At 44.1% G+C, this 25,745-nt stretch overlaps 1 protein-coding gene and 1 long non-coding RNA gene across 7 annotated transcripts in view; one reads left to right on the forward strand and one right to left on the reverse strand.

Moving 5' to 3' along the window:
* PDE5A (phosphodiesterase 5A) overlaps positions 1-25,745 on the forward strand; it is a 154,080-nt gene that overhangs the window by 107,543 nt on the left and 20,792 nt on the right. For all 4 annotated transcript variants that reach the window (XM_055434147.2, XM_088836147.1, XM_055434149.2 and 1 more), the window contains exons 12-15: positions 7,524-7,670; positions 12,727-12,852; positions 14,578-14,672; positions 22,477-22,564. In XM_055434147.2, coding sequence (XP_055290122.1) covers positions 7,524-7,670; positions 12,727-12,852; positions 14,578-14,672; positions 22,477-22,564 — 456 coding nt within the window. The remainder of the gene's footprint in view (positions 1-7,523; positions 7,671-12,726; positions 12,853-14,577; positions 14,673-22,476; positions 22,565-25,745) is intronic.
* LOC129561526 (uncharacterized) overlaps positions 7,666-25,745 on the reverse strand; it is a 108,619-nt gene continuing 90,539 nt past the window's right edge. For 2 of the 3 annotated variants that reach the window (XR_016037398.1, XR_016037396.1), the window contains 2 exons: positions 20,883-21,052; positions 7,666-20,114 (listed from right to left, as the gene is read on the reverse strand). This is a non-coding gene — a long non-coding RNA (uncharacterized LOC129561526). The remainder of the gene's footprint in view (positions 20,115-20,882; positions 21,053-25,745) is intronic. The other variant, XR_016037397.1, reaches the window with a different exon arrangement.

Consider the following 25,745-nt stretch of genomic DNA (forward strand, 5'->3'; position numbering starts at 1 on the left):
ATTAAATATTATGTTTAAATATTATTAGGGCTTCCCTGGTGGCTCAGACGATAAAACATTTGCTTGTAATAAGGGAGATACAAGTTCGATCCCTGGGTCGGGAAGATCCCCTGGAGAAGGCAGTGGTAACCCACTCCAGTACTCTTGCCTGGAAAATCCCATGGACGGAGGAGGCTGGTAGGCTGCAGTCTGTGGGGTTGCAAAGAGTCAGTCACGACTGAGCGACTGCACTGCACTTAAATATTATTAAATATTGATGAATTGATTAGGTGCTTGATCACAAATTTTTTATTTATACATTCATATTTATCTCCTGTTTTATGTGAGTATTATGTTAGGTGTTCCAGATATAACAATGAATAATCAATCTCTTGCCCTCTTGGGATTTAAAGAATAGTGAGGGACTAAATGTATAACATAATTTTCTAATACTGTGTGATTACAATCAGGAGGACAGGTGCTGTGGCTCTAAGACACAGGCAAGTGAAACTGCACTGTGGAGACGCACTCCAGCATGGACGGCTCGGCACGTGCAGTTGCCCACTCCTTCTCAGCGCCTCAGTTCCACTCCTGGGGCCTCAGCCGCTCACCAGTGCTCTAATGGTCATCTGTGCGGTGTGGCGAGTCTGATTTCATCCTAGACCGTCATTCAGCAACCTGCAGGATAAGGCTGAGTGTGGGTTTCGGCTGCATTAGTGCTTCGACAGATAGACTGTTTTAGGAAGGCCATAAAAACTTTTACTTTTCTGATCGTGACTTGGCCGCACAATGTATAGCCCAGAGCTTCTCCTCCCCTTCTTTAATGCTTCCACAGCAGCTGGCAGCAGCCTTCCACCCCCGTATGATACGGCAGCCATCACGGGTCCTCAAGCAGGATTTCCTTCTTTATAACTGCACGTGATGGCCTCAGTGACTATTACATGCTCTTGATTATTAATAACCACTCGCTAATGTAGCAGTTCTCACAGCTCTGCACTCACCAGAATCATCGGGAAGTTTCATTATAATTCAGATGGCTGAGCTCCACTCCCAGGGTTTCTGATTGAGTAGTTCTGTGTGGTTAGTGGCTGTTCAGTCACTAAGTTGGGTCTGACTCTTTGCGACCCCGTGGACTGTAGCCTGCCAGGCTTCCCTGTCCTTCACTGTCTGTGTTGTGTGTTACAATCCAGGAATTTGCATTTTCAGCAAGTTCTCAGAGGCCACTGCAGAAGCTGGAACCAAACTTTGAGTGGCGCTGCTCTAACGGAAACTTGAGTCTCTTCTGCCTTCAAGTCCAAGAGAGCTCTCTGACCCAAAGGCCTCACCCTGAGAACCTGTTGCCCACCAACACCTTGCCCAAAGAGCACCATGAAGACTCAGTTGCAGATAACAGAAGCTCCTTTCACTGTTTAAAGCAGAAAATAATTAAGTGCTTTTGCATAATTGGAGCAGGTGGCTGGATCACCTCAGGAATTAGTCCTACAACAGAACTGTAGTTTGGCTCAGTGTGGGAACTCCCGTGGAAGCTAGAATCAGAAACCCATTACAGCACTTCCTTCCAGAGTAAGCCAGGGCAGCAGAGTTTGGGAGTCAGAAAGCATCTGCTGGAACTGCAGCCTCCACAGCTGCTGACACCCTCTGGAACCACATTTCAGGAACATGGGTTCCTCATGTGTTAGTTTGAAATCCAGGTCTCCCTCAAGTACACCTTATGGGAGAAACCAAATTCCATCTGGAACCCTAGATGAGAGGGAGTCCAAGAAATAAATTTTTGAGCTTTCTTGACTCTTAAGGAAAACGAAGGCTTGCTAAGGAAAACGAAGGCTTGCTCGGAAAAGGTGGATGCAGATATTGTGTTAATGGCGCCTTGCTGCAGGGTCTACCACAGAATGTTTCTTGGGTGCAGCTGAGACATACAAAAACGGGAAAGAACTAGCTATGCGATGACGTGAGGGCTGTATTCCAGGTGGAGGAGGAGAAACAAGGAGACCCAGAAGTGAGTGAGTATTAATTAACGTTGAAAACAAATGGCCATGATACAGACACCTCCCTACCCTACATTAAAAAAAAAAAAAAGATGGCAATTTCTGAAAACTCGATTTTTCATTTAGGGTGTTGCTGCAGGAAGTATAGAGGCCGCCGTGTAACCAGTCTCACCCTCCTCTGCTCTCATGGTGGAGGCTAGGATCCTGTATTCAAGCCTTCTTAGAGGAGGAATCGGAGAAGGCAATGGCAGGCCACTCCAGTACTCTTGCCTAGAAAATCCCATGGATGGAGGAGCCTGGTGGGCTGCAGTCCGTGGGGTCGCTAAGGGTCAGACACGACTGAGCGACTTGACTTTCACTTTTCACTTTCACACATTGGAGAAGAAAATGGCAACCCACTCCAGTGTTCTTGCCTGGAGAATCCCAGGGATGGGGGAGCCTGGTGGGCTTCCGTCTATGGGGTCGCAGAGTCGGACACGACTGAAGTGACTTAGCAGCAGCAGCAGAGGAGGAATGTCTCTTCTCTCCTGTAAGGAATCAAGCATAAAAAGCATAGTGTAACCCTAACAGCTAAGGTGCACCATCAATCTAAATGGTTAGAGAACTGGAGACAGAGCCTGGATCTATACAGGAATGTCACTGGCAAGATTTAGATGCCACTCACAGGGTGGCCTTGGGTTCCAAAGTGAAAAGGCAGTAAGAAATCCTAGTTGTATGGTCGCAGAGATAAATTAAACCTTAGCAATGGTCTGATCCAACCCGCTCATTTTACAGGTTGAGAAAATAGGCAAAGGTTGAATGTCTTATTCAAGGTGACAGAGTCAGTGGGACATCGGGACCAGAGCCCCTAACAGCAGAGATTGCTCACCATGTGCTTCGCCTTGCTTTTAGACTTCTCTTTTTATGATCATTACGAGTTCAGTCACTCAGTTGTGTCTGACTCTTTGCAACCCCATGGACTGCAGCACGCCAGGCCTCCCGTCCATCACCAACTCCCGGAGTTTACCGAAACTCGTCTCCATTGAGTCGGTAATGCCATCCAGCCATCTCATCCTCTGTCGTCCCCTTCTCCTCTCGCCTTCAATCTTTCCCAGCATCAGGGTCTTTTCAAACGAGTCAGCTCTTCGCATCAATATGCCAAAATGCAAATGTGGTGGCTGATCTGGGATGTTGCTGGAACTGTTACGTAGTTCCTTATCAGTCGGATGGTATTCACAACAGCTGTTTGTTTTCTTCGGTATCTGTTTTACTTTCGGCTGTGTGGGGTCTTAGTCGTGGCGTGTGAGCCTTTTGTGTCCAGGCTCCCTAGTTGTGATGCACAGGCTTCAGTTGCATGTGAGAGCTTAGTCTCCTGAACAGGGATCGCACCTGAGTTCCTTGCACAGGAAGGCAGAGTTTTAGGCACTGGACCACCAGGGAAGTCCCACTAAATAAGGTGTGTTTGTCTATGACTGAGCTGGGCCTTCACCGCCGCGCGCTGGCTCTCTCCATTGCAGTGCACGGCACTACTCCCTGCAGCGGTGCTCTCCCAGCGGAGCGCTGGCCTGGGCGTGCAGGGCTCGGTGGCTGGCGCACAGGCTAAGCTGCCCGCGGCATGTGGAGTCCTCTCGGATCAGGACCAAACCTGTGTCTTCTGCACTGGCAGACAATTCCTCACCGCTGGACCGCCAGCGCCACCCAGAACAACTGGTTCTGAGTAAAGGCCACTGAGCAATGTGTCCTATTTCACCCTTAGTGAACTTCACTTCCAGAGCTGTTCGTCTTCGTTTTTAATTTTTGCAAGAATGGGAAAAAGGGATCAAGGCCTTAGAAAAAGGAGGTATAATAAAAAAGGGACTTAAATGAATTTCCTCTAAAGAGTCATACGAGGAATAGTTTCTTTATTAATAGATGATTACTAGTTTCTTTATTAGTTTGAGTGGCAGATGTAATTAAAGGACTCAGAAGAAAAGTGACATTATATTAGCAAACTGTTTGCCAGGTTAAATATTTAATCCAAGGAGCTTTGTATATATTTTTTTACATTCAGTATTTGGTTAATTTGACACGGATTAGAACGCCCAACTTTTGAAAGGCTTAAGTCTATTCAAATTAAGCAGGCAAATATCTAATTGTTTTTCCCTAAGAATTCACAAGCATTGTGCTCTCAGGTGGGAGACTAAGCAGTGTGGAATAGTGTTGTTCTTATTCAGGCACTCAGTCTTGTCCTGCTGCTGCTGCTAAGTCACTTCAGTCGTGTCTGACTCTGTGCGACCCCATAGATGGCAGCCCACTAGGCTCACCCATCCCTGGGATTCTCCAGGCAAGAACACTGGAGTGGGTTGCCATTTCCTTCTCCAATGTGTGAAAGTGAAAAGTGAAGTCACTCAGTCGTGCCTGACTCTTAGTGACCCCATGGACTGCAGCCTACCAGGCTCCTCCATCCATGGGATTTTCTAGGCAAGAGTACTGGAGTGGCTTGCCATTGCCTTCTCCGCAGTCTTGTCCTACTCTTTCGCAATCTCATGGACTGTAGCCCACCAGGCTCCTCTTGTCCGTGGGATTTTCCAGACAAGCATACTTGAGTGGGTTGCCATTTCCTTCTCCAGGGGACTTTCCCAATCCAGGGATCAAACCCGTGTCTCCTGCACTGCAGGCAGATTCTTTATCACTGAGTTACCAGGACAGACCTTTGAACAGTGTTAGGTGGTATCATAGTTCCACAAGTTTTGAACTGGGTTATTCAGTCATACTGCATACATATATTTATAGCACTGTATTGCTTTACAGAGTCTATAAAATGTTATTTCTGTTAAGTATTCAATATCATAAGTTATATTACCCAAAAAAAATTTCACTGCAAATTCTGACAAATCAAACGATCCCTGAAAGGAAGAAACTATGAAAACCCAGAATTGTATATACATAACCTCTCCCAGGTTTCCCTGGTGGCTCACAGGTTAAAGCATCTGCCTGCAATGCAGGAGACCTGGGTTCGATCCCTGAGTCAGGAAGATGCCCTGGAGAAGGAAATGGCAACCCACTCCAGTATTCTTGCCTGGAGAATCCCATGGATGGAGGAGCCTGGTGGGCTACAGTCCACGGGGTCGCAAAGAGTCAGACACAACTGAGCGACTTCACTTCATTTCACTTCAACCTCTCCCAGACACACCACATCTTTCCCCCTGCTTATTAGTAAGATGTAGAAATTTGATTTTATAAATGATAAGTTAGAATGACTGACAGTATGTTTTATTTCAAATCACCTGTATCCCAAGCCCTTTCAGGGCAAACAAAGTTGAATTCTCTTGTGATGGTCAGAGAAGCAGTTTATGAGAGCTTTAATGATGTATGACTTTCTCATGACTAATTAGCAGTCAATCCCAAGAATCTGGAACCTCTGTACTGACCACAAGGGTCTGAAGGAAAATGTCTGCACATCCTCCTTAGATCAGCTCAAAAGGTTGAGTCATGGTGTGACGAGGCTGATCAAGCAGAAGAGAGTCTTTTCTCTTGGAAGAGAGTGCTCAGGAGTTAGAGTGTGTTGTGGAGCAAGGCACCAGGCATGTTGGCTGTCTGCACCCCATGTTGTTTAGAATATCCTTTGTGGAAGGAGAGAAAGACAACTTCCTGCTCTAAGAATAATGACGCCCTAAGGAATGAACATCTGTTCTCTTGTGCAGTGTTTAAGAGAAGCAGCTGTTATCTGCTTTGAGTTTAAGAGGCAGCTTTGCTCCCACCTCCACACTTCCGAGCTCCACTCCAGTGCCTGCTCGGTCCCTGATGCTGGAGGCCGCTGTAAACAACACAGCCATCCACCCAAACTTTTCAGCCCCGCTCCCTTCCCCTCCTTCAGCCCATGCCTTAACCCGTGGAGCCGACTGGACGGAAGGCATATTTTCTCATGAAATTTGGGCTCAGGGAGAGAGACTTAGTTTGGAGTATGAAGAGGGTGACATTCTTTTAAAGCTGAAACACGTCTGGTATGCGTAAGTAAAAGGTGCCAATCAAGATGCACAGAGAATATGCAGCTTGGTAGGGGAAAGCTCTAGGTTGCTCCATAAGGTTTTATAATTCTGTGTTTGACCTTTTCACTTCACAGAAAGATGGAGTGAGAGCAAAGAAGTGATATGGCAGATACTCAGAGGAAACTCCAGGGGTTTAGAGAAAATCAAGGGAAAAACATTAGAAGGAGCCTGGTTGAGATTTGTGTATTTTCTTCCCTCTGCCCCACACCAAGTTAAAGCCTCTTTTTATCAGATGAATTTCAGCCAGATGTGGCTAAGGCCACTAAAGTGCTAGCAGGGTAAATAGTCAAGAGGGTTAAGGAGTGAGGTTCTTAGAAGTTTTCATGCTGGTGGGGGCCTGGCAGAGAATCTCAGACTGAAACCTGCTCATTCTGAGGGGGCCGGGGGTGTGGGGTGGGGGTTTGGGGGAGGAGAGCTGGCTGTGGCTGGTCGCTTCATGGGAATTGAAGCTCAATGTGGCCTGATTTTTCAGGAAAGACCAGAAATACTGCTTTATTGTTAAAATCTCCAAATTTTTAAATAGTGTAACAAATAAAGGTGATTTTTAAAAATATTCAGTGCCAAACAAAACAGATTAGAATGAATGCATCTGCTAGTTTTCCAACTCAAAATTAATGGACTTCACCTTTCTAGGCAGATTTGGGACTTTATAACTTGTAACTCAAATTAAGTGAAGCGAATGAGATCCCCCCCCCATTCTTTTAGTAAGTATTCATATTAGCAAGTATCAGAACTATATCCGTGAGTAGACACAGTGGATACAAAGGTGTGTGAGATTCAGCCCCACCTGTCGGTCCAGTGTGGTTAGGAGCGGGTAAACAGGAAAGCGCACTGCCGCGAATCTTGTGTGATTAACAGGGGTTCCCACAGTGGGCCTGGCTCTGAAGGGCATTTATTAATAACTCTAATTTGGATGGGAACTGCATCTTAAAGAAGTCCTTTAGTTAAAGAAAGGAGGAAAAGCAGGAAGTAAAAGGAATATTGATCTTTTAAAAACAGCAAGGTGTATTTGAAGAAATTGCAAGCGTTTACTACCATTCAGTTCAGTTCAGTCACTCAGTCGTGTCCGACTCATTAGATGATTAAAAATCAAACCAAGGATGGAGCTGGAGTATCCATTTCATAAGGTTGTCTTGAGAATTAAACATACAATGCTTAGAACATTATCTTAACCTGCTCACTACTTATTCTCAGTCCATAGTACTGGGATGGGTCCAGAATAACTACTCAGTAAATATCTGTTGAGTCAATTGACACTGAGGAAATATAAAGCGTTTGGATCACTGGGCTCCTTAGACCTGCCTAGTGTTCCAGGTACAGTTACCCTCTCTCCACCTGGCCTTACTTTGAAACATATCACTTACCCACAAGGGGCTCAGTTTAAAAAAAAAAAGGAATAACTTATATAGTAAAATATTTCTAGTGTATGACATTAAAAAGAAAACATTAAGTCCAGCGTGCCATTTCTGAAAGCAAAGCAAGGAAACTCAGTGCATTTGCGCTGCTCTGATTAACAGCTTCACTTCATTCTCTTCCTCTCCCTTTACCCAAGGCTGCTGTGGTACCATCTGCCCAGACCCTTAAAATCACTGACTTCAGCTTCAGCGACTTTGAGCTGTCTGACCTGGAAACGGCACTGTGCACAATCCGGATGTTCACTGACCTCAACCTTGTGCAGAACTTCCAAATGAAACATGAGGTAGGAACGCAGTGATGTGCTCTGGAAAGTGTGTGTGTGTGTAAGACAGTTTCGGATGCTAGTATGGAATGAAGTTTCAGTATGAAATGAAGATGAAGGAAGTATGAATGAAGATTCATATACTGTCACCTAACACAGACCCAGAATGTTTGAAGAGAAATTATCAGCCGCTGAGAAGATATGTACTGGGTTCCCACACGTATCAAGCAGCAGGTTGCAGAACAGGGCGGGGTGTTCCCGACAGAGAGAGCAAGGTGACGGGCGGGGTGGGGCGTGGAGCGCTGGTTGGGGTGACAGTGGCAGGAGAGCAGCTGGAGACGATGGTGAGAAGCAGGCCGCGTGGGTCCTCATACACTGTTTAGAGGAATTTGGATTTCATCCTGAAAAAATGGTGAGTCACTGAGGAATCTTAAGCAGGGAAGTAACATGATCTGGTTGCAGAAGTTATGATAACACAGTAGAAAGAAGGACCCAAACAGTGAACGCCTTTGGAAATGAGGGAGCAGAGGGGCTGATGTGAAGCCAAGCTCTTGGTTCAGACAGGGCCACGCATATGGAGTGAAGGTGAAGACTGACGTTAACCCCAGCCGGTCACCTTACTTGTCTCTCAGAGATAGGGACTGAGATCAGTCCCTTCTCATACCAGTTGGGGAGATGTCAGGGAATTCTAGTTTGTTTCATGATGCCTGTGTTACTGCATCAAAGAATAAGGGAGAATAGAAAGACCTGTATGAGAAAGAAATTTAGTAATTTGCCTTTAAAGCTGTCTTTTTTTTTTCCAGTCAGTTGAATGTCTAGTCTCCTCGTATGGATTTCCTATATGGATATGTAATTACCTTGAAGGCCTCCACTATCCAGTGTTCCATTAATTCATAAAATGAAAATTTATTAACAATACACCATGTACCCAGCACTGTGCTAGGGACTCACTTTAGTGATGAGTTGTCTCTGATCTCAGAGCCTAACTGAGGTCTGAGAACTGAGCTCTAGTATAGTTAAGGTTAATACAGTAATATTTCTGGTATTACTGGGGGCCCAAATCTGGTTCTTCCTTCAATTTAACCAAACTTTATATTATTCTTGGGTGAAAATAGAATCTGTAGACTCTAGTAATACTTCACTCCTATTAGAGTGTGTTGATTAAGGGATATCATATCATTTAATTATTTCAAGAAGTTCTCAAGAAAGGTCCTTTGGTTATTATTGTTCCTGCGTTACAAATGAAGAAACTGACATAGCATGAAAGTGAAGTCGCTCAGTCGTGTCCCGACTCTTTGCGACCCCATGGACTGTACAGTCTCCCAGGCTCCTCCGTCCATGGAATTTTCCACGCAAGAGTATTGGAGTCGGTTGCCATTTCCTTCTCCAAGAGATCTTCCCGACTCAGGGATTGAACCTGGGTCTCCCGCCTTGCAGGCAGACAGACTTTTTACCATCTGAGCCACCAGGGGAGCTCCAGACATAGCGTGATGGAGTAGAAAGTTCTTGGATTTGAGTCATAGCTCTACTGGTGATTAGCTCTCATTTCTTTGGGCAGTTAATTGCTCACATTCTCAAGTTTTGTAATCTGTTAATTGGGAATGATGGTATGACTTTCCCTGTGGGGGTCTTGTGAGAATGATACATTCATCTGTGTGATTGTCTATTTGTGTGTGTGTGTGTGCACTTGTATATTTTGCTTAATACAAAAGTATTAAGTAGAAAGTTAATCCCTTCTTAAAACCAGATTTGACCATGGCTATATTACCCCATACGGCTCATATATTAAAGCCTTTATTAATGGAATGAAGATCTCATTTAGAGCCAGAAGATCTAAATGTGAGTCTCAGTTCTGCTGCTTGCTAGTTATAGGACTTACATAAATCTAGATAGCAACTCAGGTCCCTTTCCATTCCTGAGATCTCCCATACTTTGCACTGATAATGGCCCTGTTGAAAGGGCCTGGCCAGAACAGGAATATGATCCTTGTACCTATTTATGAAATTATTACATAAATTGATTTATTTCTTAAAAACATAAGCTCAAAACAACAAAATTCTGTAAAGCAAGTATCCTTAAAAGTAAATTTTAAAAAATAAGCTTTAAGATAGCATTTGAGCGATGGATAAGAAGATAGTCCTTTGAATTTCTCTCACAGTCTTTTATTTTTACCTTTCGCTGAATGTTTGTCCATTAGGCAGGTATTTCTCCTCGGTGTCTCGTTCATCTCCTCTGCTTTTCCATTTGAGTAACTACTGTTCTGACTCTGGCCAGTGTGAGCCTGAATGTCGCTATTACTCTGGTTGGCCATCCTGCCTTGGTGACTCATCTGTTTTATTTTAGATATTATTATCACTATACATTTCAGATATAATTTTAGGATGATAATTAAAACGTTGCCGCTAGAAAAGATGTTAGCATCATAAAGTGCCCTGACAAAGAATCCTTCCTGCTGAAAGCTATGGCAAATCTTGTCCCTGTTGGCTTCCAGACCTTTGCTCTCCTGTAACTCTCATGGATCTCTGAAACGGATTCTTTTACTTCACTCTACCAATCTGCGTGTGCTGTGCCTGTTTTCCTTTACCTTCTGTCTTTGACAAGTCATTCCTCCCATGAATGGACAGGATTGTCCACTTCCAAGTCCACTCCACTTTGTACCACAGCACACGCTTTCCTTGAAGCATGACGCAAAAGTCTCTATTCCTGGGAAAACTCTAGGACTGACTTCATGCCACTTGGAATCCTGTTGACAGTTTATAAATTTGTGTTCTCATTTTTATGTGAATTTATTTCCTTTATATGTGTGCTTTTGTTAGTTTTGCTACTGACTGAAACTCTTGAAGGCAGGAGCTGAGCTGTGTTTTCTTTCTTTGCTTCCTCGCACAGAATCTTAAGAACGTTGCTCAGGACTTCGGAAGCTTTTGTAATTGTTGGAGACTGATTCCCTGAACTGAGCGTTCTCCCTAGGGTCTTCCAAACTGCTCACAGCTGTTCAGGAGTCCCGTACGAAAGGCCGTATTACAAGTTTGAACATTCCAGGCATAGCCACCAAGCATTTAACAGATGTGACCATAATTTTCCTAAATGCTGTTAAGAACATTCCGATAACAGAATACAAAACTGTACTTGAATCTAGTTACTAATTAGATACAATGGGGTAGTCATTGGGTTACTCAGTTCAATAGGCCCATCTCAGCAGAAGCAGAATCAGGAGTTCCCTGGTGGTCCCATGGTTAGGTCCACTTAGGATGACCTGGTTCAATCCCTGATCAGGAAACTTAAGATCTCACAAGCTGCGCAGCATGGCCCCCCAAAAGAAGAAGAGAGTAGTCCATTAGGAATTAGGTTTCATAATTATTTTGTCCATTATTTCCCATTATATGCTATACATGCCTATTTAATTATGTCTACAGATTTTATGGTTAGTAGAGAGATATGCCCATAGGTTAAATATCTGGGCTTTCCTGCTTATTTTCCTTGATTCTGTAATTAATCACCAGTAATTTTCTACAACAGGAGTTCCCAGGTGGCTCAGTGGTAAAGAATCTGCCTGCAATTCAGGAGACATGCGTTCAGTCCCTGGGTCGTGAAGATCCCCTGGAGAAGGAAATAGCAACCCATTCATTCCAGTATTCCTGCCTGGGAAATGCTATGGACAGAGGAGCTTAGAGGACTACAGTCCAGGGGGGTCTCAAAAGAATCAGACACAACTTAGCAAGTAGACAATTTTCTACAAGACTTCACTGTATACTTTCCAAACATATCAAAAGGAAGTTAATAGTTCTTACTTAAAATTCTCCGAATAAGATGAATCTGTTACCTTCAGGGTCAACTTTATTCAGAAATGGTCATGCCGTAGTGTATTTAGGTCAGCACATGTCAATCTTAGCCTTTGAAAATCCTCTGGGAAATATGGTTATTCAGGGGTGGGTAAAAGAGCTTGGGGACATTTGGGTTCCTTTTATCAGAATTCTCTGTGAACTGCGTCACAGAACAGGAAGAAAGAGACCTGAGAAGAAAAGGGAGGATATGAAAGCATTGATTTTTCTGCCAAATCCTCTATAAGCAATTTTGTACCAACAAAGAAGAAACCTTGTTTTTTGGCCTACTTTTGCAGCCAATCAAACTGTGTTGAATATTATTAAAACAGGATTCTTTTCCCTGGCACTTTTTCCATTCCCCAGAGCAATGGCTTTTGTGTATGAAATATCCCCATAAATATACATAGGGAGAAGCACATATTTATTTTTAGAGATTCCCCCAAAGCATAGTAAATCATTCAGAATTGAAGAGAGGCAGACCCTGATGCTAACACAAACACAAAATTATCATGCTTAGGACCCATGAATCCCCTGGGGATTTTGTTAACCCCACCACTTAGGAGTTGAATTAAATAAACCTAGCTTGTGAGGTTTTCTGAACAGTCTGTCCCTTTTTTCTCCATCTTTTAAAATATATAGATTGAACACACACACATACACACACACACCAGGGCTTTAGGTTATTTTTTTTTTACTTACTTCTTGGTAACCAAGCAGTAACTCTGCCTGAATATTTAGAGTCGTTTAAAAGAGACAGAGACTGCGACTTGGAGTCTGAGTCTGTCCTTGGATGTGTGCTGTGTGCCCTGCCCCTAGTCTGTCCCCAGGAGCCTCACGAGTACCTCTGCAGACGCACAGAATGAGAGCTGGAGAAGTGGAGAGCAACCGTTTGCACGGCTCCCTGAGCGTGAATTCACGCACCTGTGACTGCTGGACTGTCCTAATTGATTACACGTGGACATAGTGTCTTTAAAAAAGCGAGTCTGTGCCTGCCTTTCTTAGCGCTGCCGTGCCTTTTACATCCTCTTTGCTTGGCACCGTGGCTTGCATGGTGGACTCTGGAGTCAAACTGTCAAGGTCTGAATGTTGGTCCCATCCTTTACACGCACCGTGACCGTGGGCACACTTCCGCTCTGAATCTCAGTCTCGTCCCTCGGAGTCCTGGGGTCGGATGTAAATGCTTTGTACAGTACATGGAGTCAGTGTAGGATAAGCGTTAGTGGTTATTTTGACTGCTTACACCTTGTTTCCTAAAGGTCCTTTGCAGGTGGATTCTAAGTGTGAAGAAGAACTATCGGAAGAACGTCGCCTATCATAATTGGAGACATGCCTTTAATACCGCTCAGTGCATGTTTGCTGCACTAAAAGCAGGCAAAATTCAGGTACTTCCCAGAATCGTTTATGTATTTAAGACATTTTGTTGCTTTACAGCATATTCTCCCAGTTTCTTTAATGTGCACAGTGATGATTGAGCATGCTACTTATCGCCAGGTAGCAGTAAACTGTGTTGTGTGCGCTTGTGCTCAGTCATGTCTGACTTTTGCAACCCCATGTGACTGTGACCCACCAGGCTCCTCTGTTCGTGGGATTTTCCCGGGAATACCGGAGTGGGTCGCCATTCCCTTCTCCAGGGCATCTTTCCAACCCAGGGAGTGAACCCTTGTCTCCTGCATCTCTTAATTCAAGAAGACTAATATGGCGAAATAATTTCTAATTTTCTTTCATATATAATATACATTGCATGTTTAAAAAATTTTTTTAAATAGCTTCATGTTAAACTCACTAATCTTTGGCCAAATAAATACCTCCTTCAGAAGAAACTCTACGGTAGAAGAAAAAGTATCCAGTTTCTCACAGTCACATTTAAACTGCTCCATAGTAGAACTTCTCAAAAATCACTCAGGTCCTGACCTTGGCTCCATAGATGGGCCCAGGGTTCTCTATCACATTTTTCTGGAGCACTAATTTTATAAGTATCATTTCGTGGAAAAGGTTTTGGTTTCATACACATGACCAGAGACTTTTACAAGGAAGATCAGTAAGGAAAACATTCAAGTAATTCATTCCTTTCCAGGTCAGATTTTTCATATCTTTGGCCTTAGATTCTAAATTCACTGGGAATTGACTAGTTATTCTAGGTAAGTGATTTCAGGCATCCATCATATGACTTTTTAATTCAGAGCTTCCATGCTCTTTTTTATTTAACAAACTCTAAAAATGCTATCCTCTGTCTCGACTTTCATTGAGTGCACGTTTTAACTGGCTAGAGTAAAAAAAAAAAAGTGATTGTTGTCTTAAAAAGCCATATCAAATACCATGATTGTATTTTCCTACTCTAACAAACATTTATAAGAAATAAGGTGAATTTATTCTGGGGTTTGAGACAGTCATGAGGACTGTGTCACTGAAGCCTATCCCTGCTTTGTGTGAATAATAATACAATGGTGATTTTTGTATATGTTGTAGACATTACCATGTAGAATGTTAAGAGGTCCAACAGAACAGAGCCGATAATAATTTCACCTATGTTTTCTCACTAATGAAGGAGAGTAGTTGAGTAGATAATACAGATGGCAAGTATTAAAAATAACCTATATTTGGCTTTGGAATATATTGTGCAACTTCTAAAAGCCAAATTTTCATTCCTCATCTTTTTTTCCTATTGTTGGCTAGTAATCACGTCTGTGCTCCTAATGAGAGAGTGAAGTATATAGCAACTGGCAGAGAGAAAAGGCCACAGAATCTAGAGGGAACTGCAGAAAGTTCCCTGCAAAAATTCAGAGAGAAGATGTTGTTGGAAGTTTGGATTATTCCACATGTATGTAGATAACTAAGAATTAAAAACACTGACTACACATGGACATATTGTTGATTATGTGAGGCATCTTAATTTTTTCTGTTGATAATAACAATCCCATTCTGAAGGCAAAATATGACTGATTCAGTCCCTGCAGGAAAGGATTCTAGCGTGAGTCCTCTGTGACTAGAAAGAAGCACATATGTAAAGTGCTGAGGACAGAACCACGCGATGGGTGAAAAGCGGTAGCATGCCACGCTTTACCAAACGGCTCTTTCTCTCTCTCCCCCAACGGCCTTTGGTCGTGTAGAACAGGCTGACGGACCTGGAGATACTTGCACTGCTGATTGCCGCCTTAAGCCATGACCTGGATCACCGCGGTGTCAATAACTCATACATACAGCGGTAAGACATTTGCCCCAGTGGCAGAAGAGGGTGTTTCTTTTAAATTGTAGGGCTGTCTTGTTAAAAGGAGAAGCCACAGCAAATTTTAATGATATGAAATTTCAGTTGGTCAGGGTCCCATAACATACTCTGGTTTTATTTAAGGGAAATGGAAAAAATAATGCAAGTCCAACATTACATCAGGAACATCTCTGGACTGAAGTTTGAAAAGTATTTACGTTGAGAATCTTATTTCATTGGATAATTACCAGGAGTTTTGCTTTAGTTTATGAACACCAGGCTTAAGAGCTTCATTGGAAAACTATTAAGACTAGTACAGAAAAGGTAGAATTTCACCCTGGAATAAAAGATAGTACTTTCAGTGCTTAGCTCGATCCTAAGTATTAGTAAGTGCCGTCCATAAAGAGGCTTTCGGTCTTAGTGAAGGCAGTAGACCACAGTACTGGCAGATTTGGGCTCTGAGGTCAGACCTGGATTCGAGTCCTCCTCCTCGCCACAGAGTCCCTGTGTGATCATGAGCAGGGGTGCGCACCTCTGTGAAATCAAGACAATAGCATTCCTACTCCTAGGGTGGACATAAGTTTTTTAAGACATAATGCACATCACTACCAGGTAGAATGCCTGGTACATCTTTAACTGTTAAAATGAATCTTAGCTTCAGGTGCTAGTGATAGTCCTGTCATCATCAGAAGCCTGCTTTGGGACTGATTTTGAGAGTATAATATACTAATTCTGCAAACAAGTTTTTCAGGCTCCCTTGTGGACCATGCTTACATAGCATTTGCAATGGCAAATGTGATACTAAAGGTGATCATCAGATTTATGACATCATAAATGCTATCATGACATTTTTATTTTCTTGGAGCAAATTAGTTGAAAGCATACATTTCTTGGCGAAATTTCTTATTATTGAACATTTTTTAAAGTATGCAAGTGATTCAGCTAATGCATATATCTCGCTAGGAAATTCCAGATACCTGATATCTTGAGAGAACTTCAGAAAGCTCTCTAATCACATCCCCTTTATCTAAATACAGTAAGTGGAAAACTTGATGTAAAAAGAATTGACCACTGATGGGAAAAGATAGCAAGCTCTGGCCTGTCGGAGGCTGTCTCCTCTCTAAAATCTAATGCTCTGGAGAACCGACTGCGTGATGTGCCCTTTGCCCTCAGCGCTCTGTGTGACTGGTCCTGAGCCTCACATCAGCGCGGGAGCAGTTATGAGAGGGAGCAGTGATGCGAAGAGACGTGTGGCAGAGAGTCGAGAGCAGGCTGCGGGTCAGGCAGCGGGGCGGCCTTCTCCCTCAGCCCTGAGCATCGTGTCATTAGGATATGGACTGTTAGTGTATGCATGGCCATACTGCCCTGCTTCAGAGTGCAAAAAAGTGCTCAGCTATTTTTTCCCTTTGTTTAGTTAAAAATAATCACCCAGAAAAAACATCTGGAGAAACGTCATCTTCTCTTCAAAATAAAAAAAAAAGTCCTGGGAAAAAGACTGCAGGATCTTACTTCCACATATACCGCAAAGTAGACTTGCACCAAGTAATAACAACTTTTAAAAATAAATTAAAGGAGTTTCAGAGATACTTATTTTTTCCTACATCCCTGTGGTTTGAGTAGAGGAAGCCAAGAATGTCCCAGGGATGTTTCTCTTTTTCTTCTTGGTGATAAACAAGTGGTATCTCAAGGAGGATTTTCTTAACCAGGGGCCTACTGGGAGACTAAGAGCATCAGAAACATTTCCATATAAAGAACTGACTTCTAGAAAGGTGTACTGTATCCAGACCTTTATCAAATAAAAGGCGGCACAGAAATATAAGTCAGTGCATCAAAAAGAGAAAAAGCCCTTATGAAGTAGCAAAGTCAGAAACAGAACTACTGTCATTTGTTCTTCTTGAAGATCTCATCAGAAAATCTGAAGTAGGAGATCCCTTGTTTAGGAACTGTTTTGCTTCTTGATCGGATTCTCTGGTTCCTTCCTGGCTCAGGAAGACTGCCTTTATGAGGAGCGCTATGAGTACGCCAGTGAAATACCTGGGGGGAGAGTTCACTGCCTGTGCCTTCCTCCCCCACATGGCTGGATGATGGGAAGAGTGGTTTCAGATAGACACTGGATTAGTCTTTTCAAAACAGACAGTCACAGGAACAAGTGGCTGAAGAACAGACGCCTGCTTATGTAGAGGGATTTTCCCCCATTAGGCCTGTAGTCCATATAGGAGGACTGTGGTAGATACATTTACTTGGTTAGATTCAGGGTTTGTGTTTTATAAACATAAATATAGTGAAATTATCCTACATTTTCGGCAGATGGATAATGTGCAGTTACTGGGGCCTGTACTCTGTTCTCCAGGAATTTTTATTGTCTCCTCAAACAGTGGTGATTAATGTCAAAGTATCTGGTAAGTCCTGTGTTCTTTAGTAACATGGGCTGGAAGTGTTGAATAGAGAAGGAGATGGGCCATGATCAGCGTAGCCCATCTTCACTGTTAATAGAAGAAGTCAGAGTCAAACTGGATCTTTGAAGTGAGTAGGATCTGGAAAGGAGAGAACATGAAGATATTCCAGAAATACCATGAAATGGGCATTTTCATTGGAACAGCAGTGATGGCTAGCCTGACTAGTCAGAATGAAAAGTAAGAGGATGAACAAGCAGCAGTTAGAAGACCCTTTCGAAGAAGGGCTAGAAAACCAGGCTGTGCATTTTATTTGGTGTAGTGACCACTGAGTGGTTAATGGTGTTGCTTAAGAAGAAAAGATCTGAAAGTATGGCACAAGGTAAACAGGTAATAATTAGAACCACAGAGTTCAGCCAGAAAGCTGTTAGGGGAAGCCAGGTGTATATGAACATCACATGCTAGCTCGAGGAAGGAAGAAAACTGTTTAAATCTAATATTGAACAGTTAGTTACACGCAGGAAGGAAGGGGGAAATCATAACGCTGGATCCAAGAAATGAGCAATGGTGGTGCCAATGAGGACAGTGAGAGCTGGGAGGTGAGTGCATGCGGCATCCCCGGGGGAGCGCCGAGGGCAGAGGAGCCCAACGAGGCGGAGGAAAGCACAGGACGGTGGTTAGAAGAGGCAGCATGACCAGGTGAGGGTTTTCCCGAGATGAGAGAGTCAGCCAAACCACAATGGAAGAATTTCCTGGTAACCACAGTCCGATCACGTGTGTGTGAGTGTCCTGGAAGAAGTCGCCCTGCACCGTGGTCCCCGCTGCTCTGTAATGGGAGCAACAGTGAGCTGGGTCATGAATGGGCCAGTGGTCAGAGCGTCAGCAGGATCTCAGAGACTTCAGAGAGCAGCAGCGACAGCCCAGGAACCACAGTCCGTGAAGTTCAAACTGAGTAGAGTGTCCTTGAGCCAGGAATGAGGTCATCCTTGGTAACGCTGGAGAGCCTGAGACACTGGAGGTCTGGATATGAAGAATGTGCAAGTTCAGTTGGTCTTGATGTCAGTCGCTAATAATAATAGTAATAACAATAATAGAAGTTAACCCTCAACATAGTCGTAGCTTTGAGCCTTGTGGCATTTGGAACTTTTTCTAGCACTTTATATACGTGAATTCAGTTAGTCCTTAGACTGGCCTGAGTGCACATTCAAATCCTGACTCCTCTCACTGTGTGTCTTTGAGCCAAGTCATTTAAAATTCCTGTGTCTCCTTCTCTGTATAGCAGAATAATGACAGAATAATACCTGTCTCACAGGGTTTCCTACAAGTATTAAGAAGTGTAAACAGATGCAGAGTGCTTGGACCAGTACCTGGCACAGATTATCCACTCAGCAAGTTTTAGCTATTTTCACAGGGGTATACTATTAATGAGAGACAAGAGCTCAAGATCTTGCTCTGTCCCAGAGAGGGACAGGAACTAGCAGAGGGACTGCCTGGTAGCAGCTTGATGCTGTGGAACAAAGGGAATGTCTCCTGTTGTGAAAAAAAGACAATCGGCAGAGTCAAGGAGGTCAAAGAACTGGAGTCATAGGGTTAAATGATTCATCAGCTTGATTATCTGTGACCACAAAGAAAGGAACATAAAATAAACCCTGACTGACGGGTGATCAGGATGATTTGGAGAGAAATTGTGAAGTTGAGAAGTAAATGGGTTGGCATGGGTTACAAAGAGTATCTAAGAGATTTGAGCCCAGAGCACTATATATGGATGAGAAGCCAGATTAAAGGATGGCTGTTAGAGCCAGTGAAAAGGAATACTGTGCTGGGATGGCTGTGTTTTCTCCCAGCACTTTCATTTTCTCCTGATTTCTAAGGCACTGGTCTGATTTCCACACCAGTGTCCTTACGCCGCTCAGAGGTGGAGCAGCAACTGAAGGACAGGAGGAGAGGCAGGGAGGGTGTGCTCACCCACGACTGCTCACTAACAGCGGTGGGGGAACAGTCCTGCAGCAAGAGTGGTTTAAAGTGTTCTTGTGACATGGCCTCGAAGAAGGAGGCGACGTAGCCTCGTGTTTCAAAGACTGAGAAATTGACAGGACAGGGGATACACTGGTCTCCATGAATATCTTTGTAAAGACAGAATCTGGGGCATTTGTCACCGTCATTGATTCATAAATCCACAGGTTTAGAACATAAGTAACGGTAAACCATGTGAGTAAACATGTAAAAATGTAAGGAAATTTGCATTTGTTTATCTCACAAGCCAAGAATCTTCTCTAACGTGAAACAGTCCTTTCTGCATGGTGTAAAAACGCAATATGCATTCTAACTTTTAAACGTGTTTCCACTGTACCTGCCTCATTGTGTTTCTAGTCTGGCTGCTAGGTCGGTGAGTAGACGCTGTGTGTGCAGAGTGCTGTGGGTCGCGAGCCAGAGTCACACGGTGAAGAGGATGTGTGTGAACCCCAGCTCTGCCATTTGTGTTGACCTTGAACAAGTTAGATGACCTCTCTGAACTCTAGGTTGTCTAAAAAAACAAATGCTAAAATGCTGTAGTGATGTCTCAGGCTGGGTCACCCTGGAGCAGAGCCTGGGACAGAAGCCGGCGTGCATACAGCTTAGGGGTGCATGTGACCCCTCGGGGCAGAAATGCAGGCCTGAGGGTGGGAAACGGAGACGAGGGGAGGCCAGGAGGAGGACGAGGGGGCCCGATGTCCGTCCACACGGGCACCCGGTGCTCAGTCCTGCCGGGAGCTTGTGAGCGGTCTCAGGACAGGAGACGCAGCGCTGTCTGCAAACGGTCAGAGACGAACGGGGAGGAGGCGGCTCTCCACCCGTGCCGTATCCCGCGGGTCACAGCTGACCTCCACACGCCTTTCCTCCTCACCTCCCGGCGGAGCGGCCTGAGTGCAGTGTTCTGTGGGCAGAGATGAGCTGTTCCCGCCGGCGGGGCTCCTCACGCACTGTGTCACAGCAGGCCTGACGCTGGACGCTCCCACAGCGGCTGCAGTTCAGGTGGGACTGAGGAGCTGATGTGCCGAGCTAAAGCGTCCTATACGAGAGCATCATCAAAACTAAATCAGCTACTTAGCACAGGGCTGGACATGTTATAGTAGAGAGTACTTGCTGTCATTAGGGAAAAGGAATACAGTCCAACAGGTAACAGACTATTATAAACAACCAGCAGAGTAAAACAGATGCTGACACTGGATGTGCTTAGGTTTCTCATATAAATGAAAATAACAGGTACTCCAGACGCTCTTCCTTTCCTAGGTGAAGGGAATGAGGAAGGCTGCAGTTTTACTGAAGTGTAAACACGAGTGACTCTAGTGGGTCTGGTCCGAGTGAAGGGAAAACACTGTCGCCACAGCAGAGGCCGTAGACTCCAGGCAGGATGTTAATGCAGGGCCCTCTGTGAGCCCAGGCCATCTCCCTGGAGACCTCATCTGCTCGCACAGCTCAGGTTTCCAAGCATGCCGATGTGACCCAAGTCCCTCTCCAGTCCAGACCTGAGTCCAGACATTTATACCCACGTGGTTGGACTACAGCTGCCAAAATCAACACATCGAGCACTCATCCAGGCAGCTTCCCTTCTTCACCCCCATCGCCTTCTCCCGGTTTCCCTGGGTCAATAAGTGACAGCACAGAAACGGCCTCTCTGCTTCCCCCTTCATCTCTCTCATCACCACTAGTTCCCAACACCAGGACTCACTGCCAGCTCCTGACTCATCTTCTCCCTAAACAACTCTATTTGGGATTCTACCCAGCCCAGCAGAATCCCAAACTCTACCAGATCCCCTCTAACCCAGGCTGCTCTTACCTGGCTACTAGAGCAGTTCCCCAGTCGGCTCCTAACTAAATCCCAGCAGTCTCCACGCATCTCCAGAATGGTTCCAGCGGGCTTTTCTTACAGATCTGCTTGTTTTCGTTCATCCCATGGTCTTCCCATTGTCCAGTGATCAGCACAGGGTCTGACCCGTGGTAAACTTACTAGATATGAAAGGAGCAAAGAAGACAAGGCAGGAGTTACTTTGGGAGCAAGGTTACAAGGTCGACGAGACATGGCAGCTCGGGAGGCAGCAGCGCTGGCGGTGGTATGAGGAGGAGATGAAGTTGCCCATTCTCTTGCCTTTATTTCCATTTTACTGGTTTTGTTCTCCCTTAAGCTGCTGTCCCTCTTAGCTCGTTTTCTCCTGCGTCACCTTTCTTCAGTCTTGGGTAGCATCTCTATCTTCAAGAAATGAAATGCAAAGTAAAATAATGATTCATATAGTGGCATAAAGGAATGAACAATCAGTTGTATTATCTGAGACTTCTATGAGGCTTTACAATTCATAAGCCCCTGTCCTCTAAATTTAAGAAACAGACTTCCAGGAACCATAAGTTGTGCTGTTGTTTTGAAAGAACAAATAGTGGAAATGGTGCTTTACGTTCCCACGTGAAGGGTCATGAGAAATAGGAGACGGAGGACTCTGCCTATGATGCTTCAGAACTTGACTTGTGACTGTTACACGTAACGCACTGACTGCAATACCCCTTCTCACCCCCTTACTAACATGGGCTTCCCAGGTGGCGCTGGCGGTAAAGAACCCGCCTGCCAATGCAGGAGGTGTAGGACATGTGGGTTTGATCCCTGGGTCGGGAAGATCCTGAAGATTCCTTCGGGAAGGAAAGGAAATGGCAAACCACTCCGGTATCCTTGCCTGGAGAATCCCACGGACAGAGGACCCTGGCGGGCTGTAGTCCATGGGGTCACAAAGAGTTGCACAGGACTGAGTGACAGCACGCACACACCGCTTTACTTGGCCGAATGGTCTCTACCGCTCTCCCCAAGCTCGGCACCGAGTCCTGCAGTGCAGCAAGCCGCAGCCACAGGGGCTTTTCTGACTTAGCTGTCTCCTCGCTCCCTCCAGCGGGGCAGACGTGCACCCACTGTCCCCTCTCCCTCGCTTCTCACCGCTCACAGCTCTCACAGGCACAGAGACGCTGGCCTTCAGCCTTATTTCAGAACAAAGACTTACATGGAATTTATTTCAGGTTTTAAAGTAACTGCACTTTTGAAATTGTGAAGTATTGTTGGTACAGCTGTTTCAGAGGTTTTTTTCATGTGTAGAGAGAGTATTCCTTTGTTCTTATTCCTTCTACTATTATTATTTTAATATTAAAACCAATGAAATTGTTCGTACTTTGAATGGGGAGTGGTTACATTGATATTTGAAAACAATTTGACTCTTGACATGTATTTCCCAGAGATGACCTCACTCTTTCCAGCAGGAGAGAAAATTGTTGGATTAATTTTTATGAAGTAGCCTCTTTTTCAGTTAACCAATAACAAGAAGAAATTGATAACTGATATGTTGGGGAAACTGGTCGTATTTTAAACTTTTTTTTCTGTTTCTTCAACTATGTTTCAGAAGTGAACACCCACTTGCTCAGCTCTACTGCCATTCAATCATGGAGCATCATCATTTTGATCAGTGCCTGATGATCCTTAATAGTCCAGTAAGTACCTAATTTATGGTTGTGGACTTTCAAAAGAGAGTTTATAAATTCAGTTTTATTTTTAAGTTTTGGATTTATTCCCAGCATCATAAATTCTTGAGCACGCTTTATTCCTTTTTGGGTAAGAAAGGCAAAGCCAAAACATTTGAGATCTTCACAGCCTTACTTCTCTAGAAACCAAAACTGTCTTAATGTTGCCTGATAAGGGAAAACTGGTTACTTACCTTAGTTTGGTTATTCCAAATTAGAAACAAACAAAACTGGTATGTCATGCTTCTCTGTTAGTTCTGTTTTTGTCAGTGATGTGGTTTATACTGCTCTCAAATGTCTTTAGCGGGCAATACCTTCTCCTCTTTTTATTGAAACTTCTGACCACTAATAAACATTTCTGTTAAGGAATAAAGTTATTCAACACTGGCTAAATGAATATCAATGTAAGAAAGCATGTGATTTGCTGTGCCAGTCATATTTATGTTAAGGAAAATATTAAAATGATATACACCAAAATATTCACAATGGCTGTCTCTGTCTACTTAAATTATTAGCTGTTTTATTTTCTTATTCAGATTTGTTCATTATTCGCATTATCCACTGTATGCACATATTACCTTTATAATAAGAAAAAAATGAAAGTTGTAGATTCTTATGTTGAAAAAACACAATGTGTGGTATATAATTTTAAAGCAATTTTATCTCCATCTCTTTACATTTGCCCACTGGGTTTGTTCTTCCCTGAGCCCTAGAAAACTTAAGAGGCTTATGACTTTTGTGGTGACTCTTTTTAAGGAAGAGCTTTCTAGTTACTGCTTTATATCACAAAATACAGCGTATATATGGCTTTCAGGTTAGAAACCAGAATGTTCAGTCCTGTGTAGTACAGGTTCTGGACTTGCTTTAAAGCTTCAGGTCTTCTTCTCCTGCCCTGGCTGGCCTCTGTTGTCCCTCCCTATGCTTCTTTTGACGCCTTCCTCACCCCCAAGTCCCCACGTCCTGGAGAACAGGAAGGAAGAGGGCCCAGGACACTCAGCAGGCTGCTGCTGTCATGCCTGTGCCCTCTCTGTGCCTCGTAGGTGTCGAAAACAGGTTCTTCTCTCATGAGTAAGTCTGTGATCGTGGCCATGCGCCCTAATTGTGGGCTTCTCCACTGCCGTCCCATGAATACGCGTAGCCACCTCTCCCCAGTGCATCGCCTTGACTTCCTCCTCAGCTCCTGAACTCTGAGCAGTGACTTCCATCTCCTTTCCGCTGAGGTTCCTTGGCCCTCCTTGTGGTCCTCTTGAAAAGGACAGGACTTACAGGGACCTAATGCCTCCAGAACTCAGAAGAGGCAGGCCATCCTGAAGGGAAGCAACCTCTCCTTCCTCAATCAGAGGGTCTGGCCAGCCTGGGTCTTGCCTTTTCAATTTCCAGACGGGAATCAGACACACGTGCACTCTAGTCCCAACCCACCCACCCAACTCCAGGAGACACACAGTGACCGCAGGCTGCTCTCTCTTACTTGAGGGAAGAGGAACGCAGTCCTACCTCTCAGTGTGGGTGAAGGGCTGACTTATGTGGCCAGTTCTGGCAGCTCCTTGTAAATTCTGCACATGCTCTAGCACAGACTGTCTGCTACAGATGTGACTTTTAACAAGAATTAGAGAGTGACTGGGAGGTAGGGGCATGATGTTGGTAAAATGTACAAATTGTACTGTTCCGTGCACAAGTTCTCTTGGGTTAGGTGTCAGAATTATGGGAGCTGAATTTCAGCCTTCAGCAAGAAAGGAAGAAATGCTCTGCCTGGCTCCTGCCCGGCAGCCCTTTCCGTTGTTACAGGAGGACTGGAAGTGGGCACCTGCCCCAGGAGGCACGCCCTCACCCTGGGCAGCGCTGGGCCGCGGGAGGGGGCTGCTCGTCCCCAGCGCCCCCGTGCTGCCGCTCCACCACCCCTGCGGTCCGGCTCTGTCTGCACTGCCCCGGCCTCCAGAAACCAGCGTTTGCATTCTGTCCTCAGAGGCGGCTGCCAAGCTGGTGAGCCTGGCCTGTCCTCGCTACCTTCAGATGTCCTGATGCTTGGTTTGTTTTGTGCTCTGGTTTAAAAGTTGCATAGGCTTTGAGTGGCCTCCCCCGGTACTGTTTTTCCCATACACCGTGTTATTTTTAGTGTGTGGTTTTCTTGAACTGAGACTTGTCAGGAATGTCTGTGTTGAATTATAGCAGAAACATCTGTACCTTCACTGGAATTTGCTGTCTCTGCCCTTCAGCTCAAACTTCATTTTTAATATCCTATTTAGTTTTGAAGAAAATGTGCTTAACCTTTTTCTTAAAGCATGTTGTACAGTATTCCTATCACACTGCTCTGTTATCAGATGACATAATTTACTATGTAATATAACAAAAAAGGGATCTTGCTGTATATATGGCTGGCCTCATATTATAAGACCCATCTCTACATTCTGTCTTTGTAGGCACCAATACATAAGAATTTATAGCTTTTGCTCATGGAAGGGAAAATTAAAATATAATACCAAAAGACATTTCTACTTTTTCATTTAACATAGTCTTATCTTAAATAAAAGTATCAGAAGCTATCTTCTGAAAGTACTATTTTGTCCAGAATCTAAAGTGATCTAATACTTAAAAATAGTAGTTCTTATATAATCATAGATTATTAATTAGACGTATATCACAGTTTTGGCATCTAGTTATCCTCTAACCAATGTCTGACCTCAGCTCAGCAGTTTTCTCTCTTCAGAGCAAATCCTTTGCCTCCACACCCTATTTCTAAGCTTCTGGGTTTTTTTCCCTCAGCGCTAAGGTTTAGGAAGCATATCTGACTCAATTTACAGATGTTAGTATAGTCTGAGTACTCAAAGTGTGTTTTACTTAGTTCAAGATCAGTGAGTCCCTATGCTTTAAATTACAGGCAAGAAATTTTAAAAATGATTATGTAGCAAAAACTTAAGATAATTTGCACATGGATTAGCCATGTTTGAGATTATCCTTATAGATGTTTCAGACCCTTCCTTTCTTGAGGAAGCACACATCGCTCATGCCTGCTACCCATCTGTACCGCACATGTTCCCAAGAAGAAACACTGTGCTCAGTAAGAAGTTAAAAATATACAAATCTGCACCAGACATGTTATTGGATTTGTTACAGAAGCCAGAGAAATGATTTTTAAAATAAATCATTTACAGTT

Source organism: Moschus berezovskii, chromosome 5 (genome assembly GCF_049115385.1).
Source record: "Moschus berezovskii isolate FMDL1 chromosome 5, NW_MosBer_1.0, whole genome shotgun sequence".
NCBI lineage: Eukaryota > Metazoa > Chordata > Mammalia > Artiodactyla > Moschidae > Moschus > Moschus berezovskii.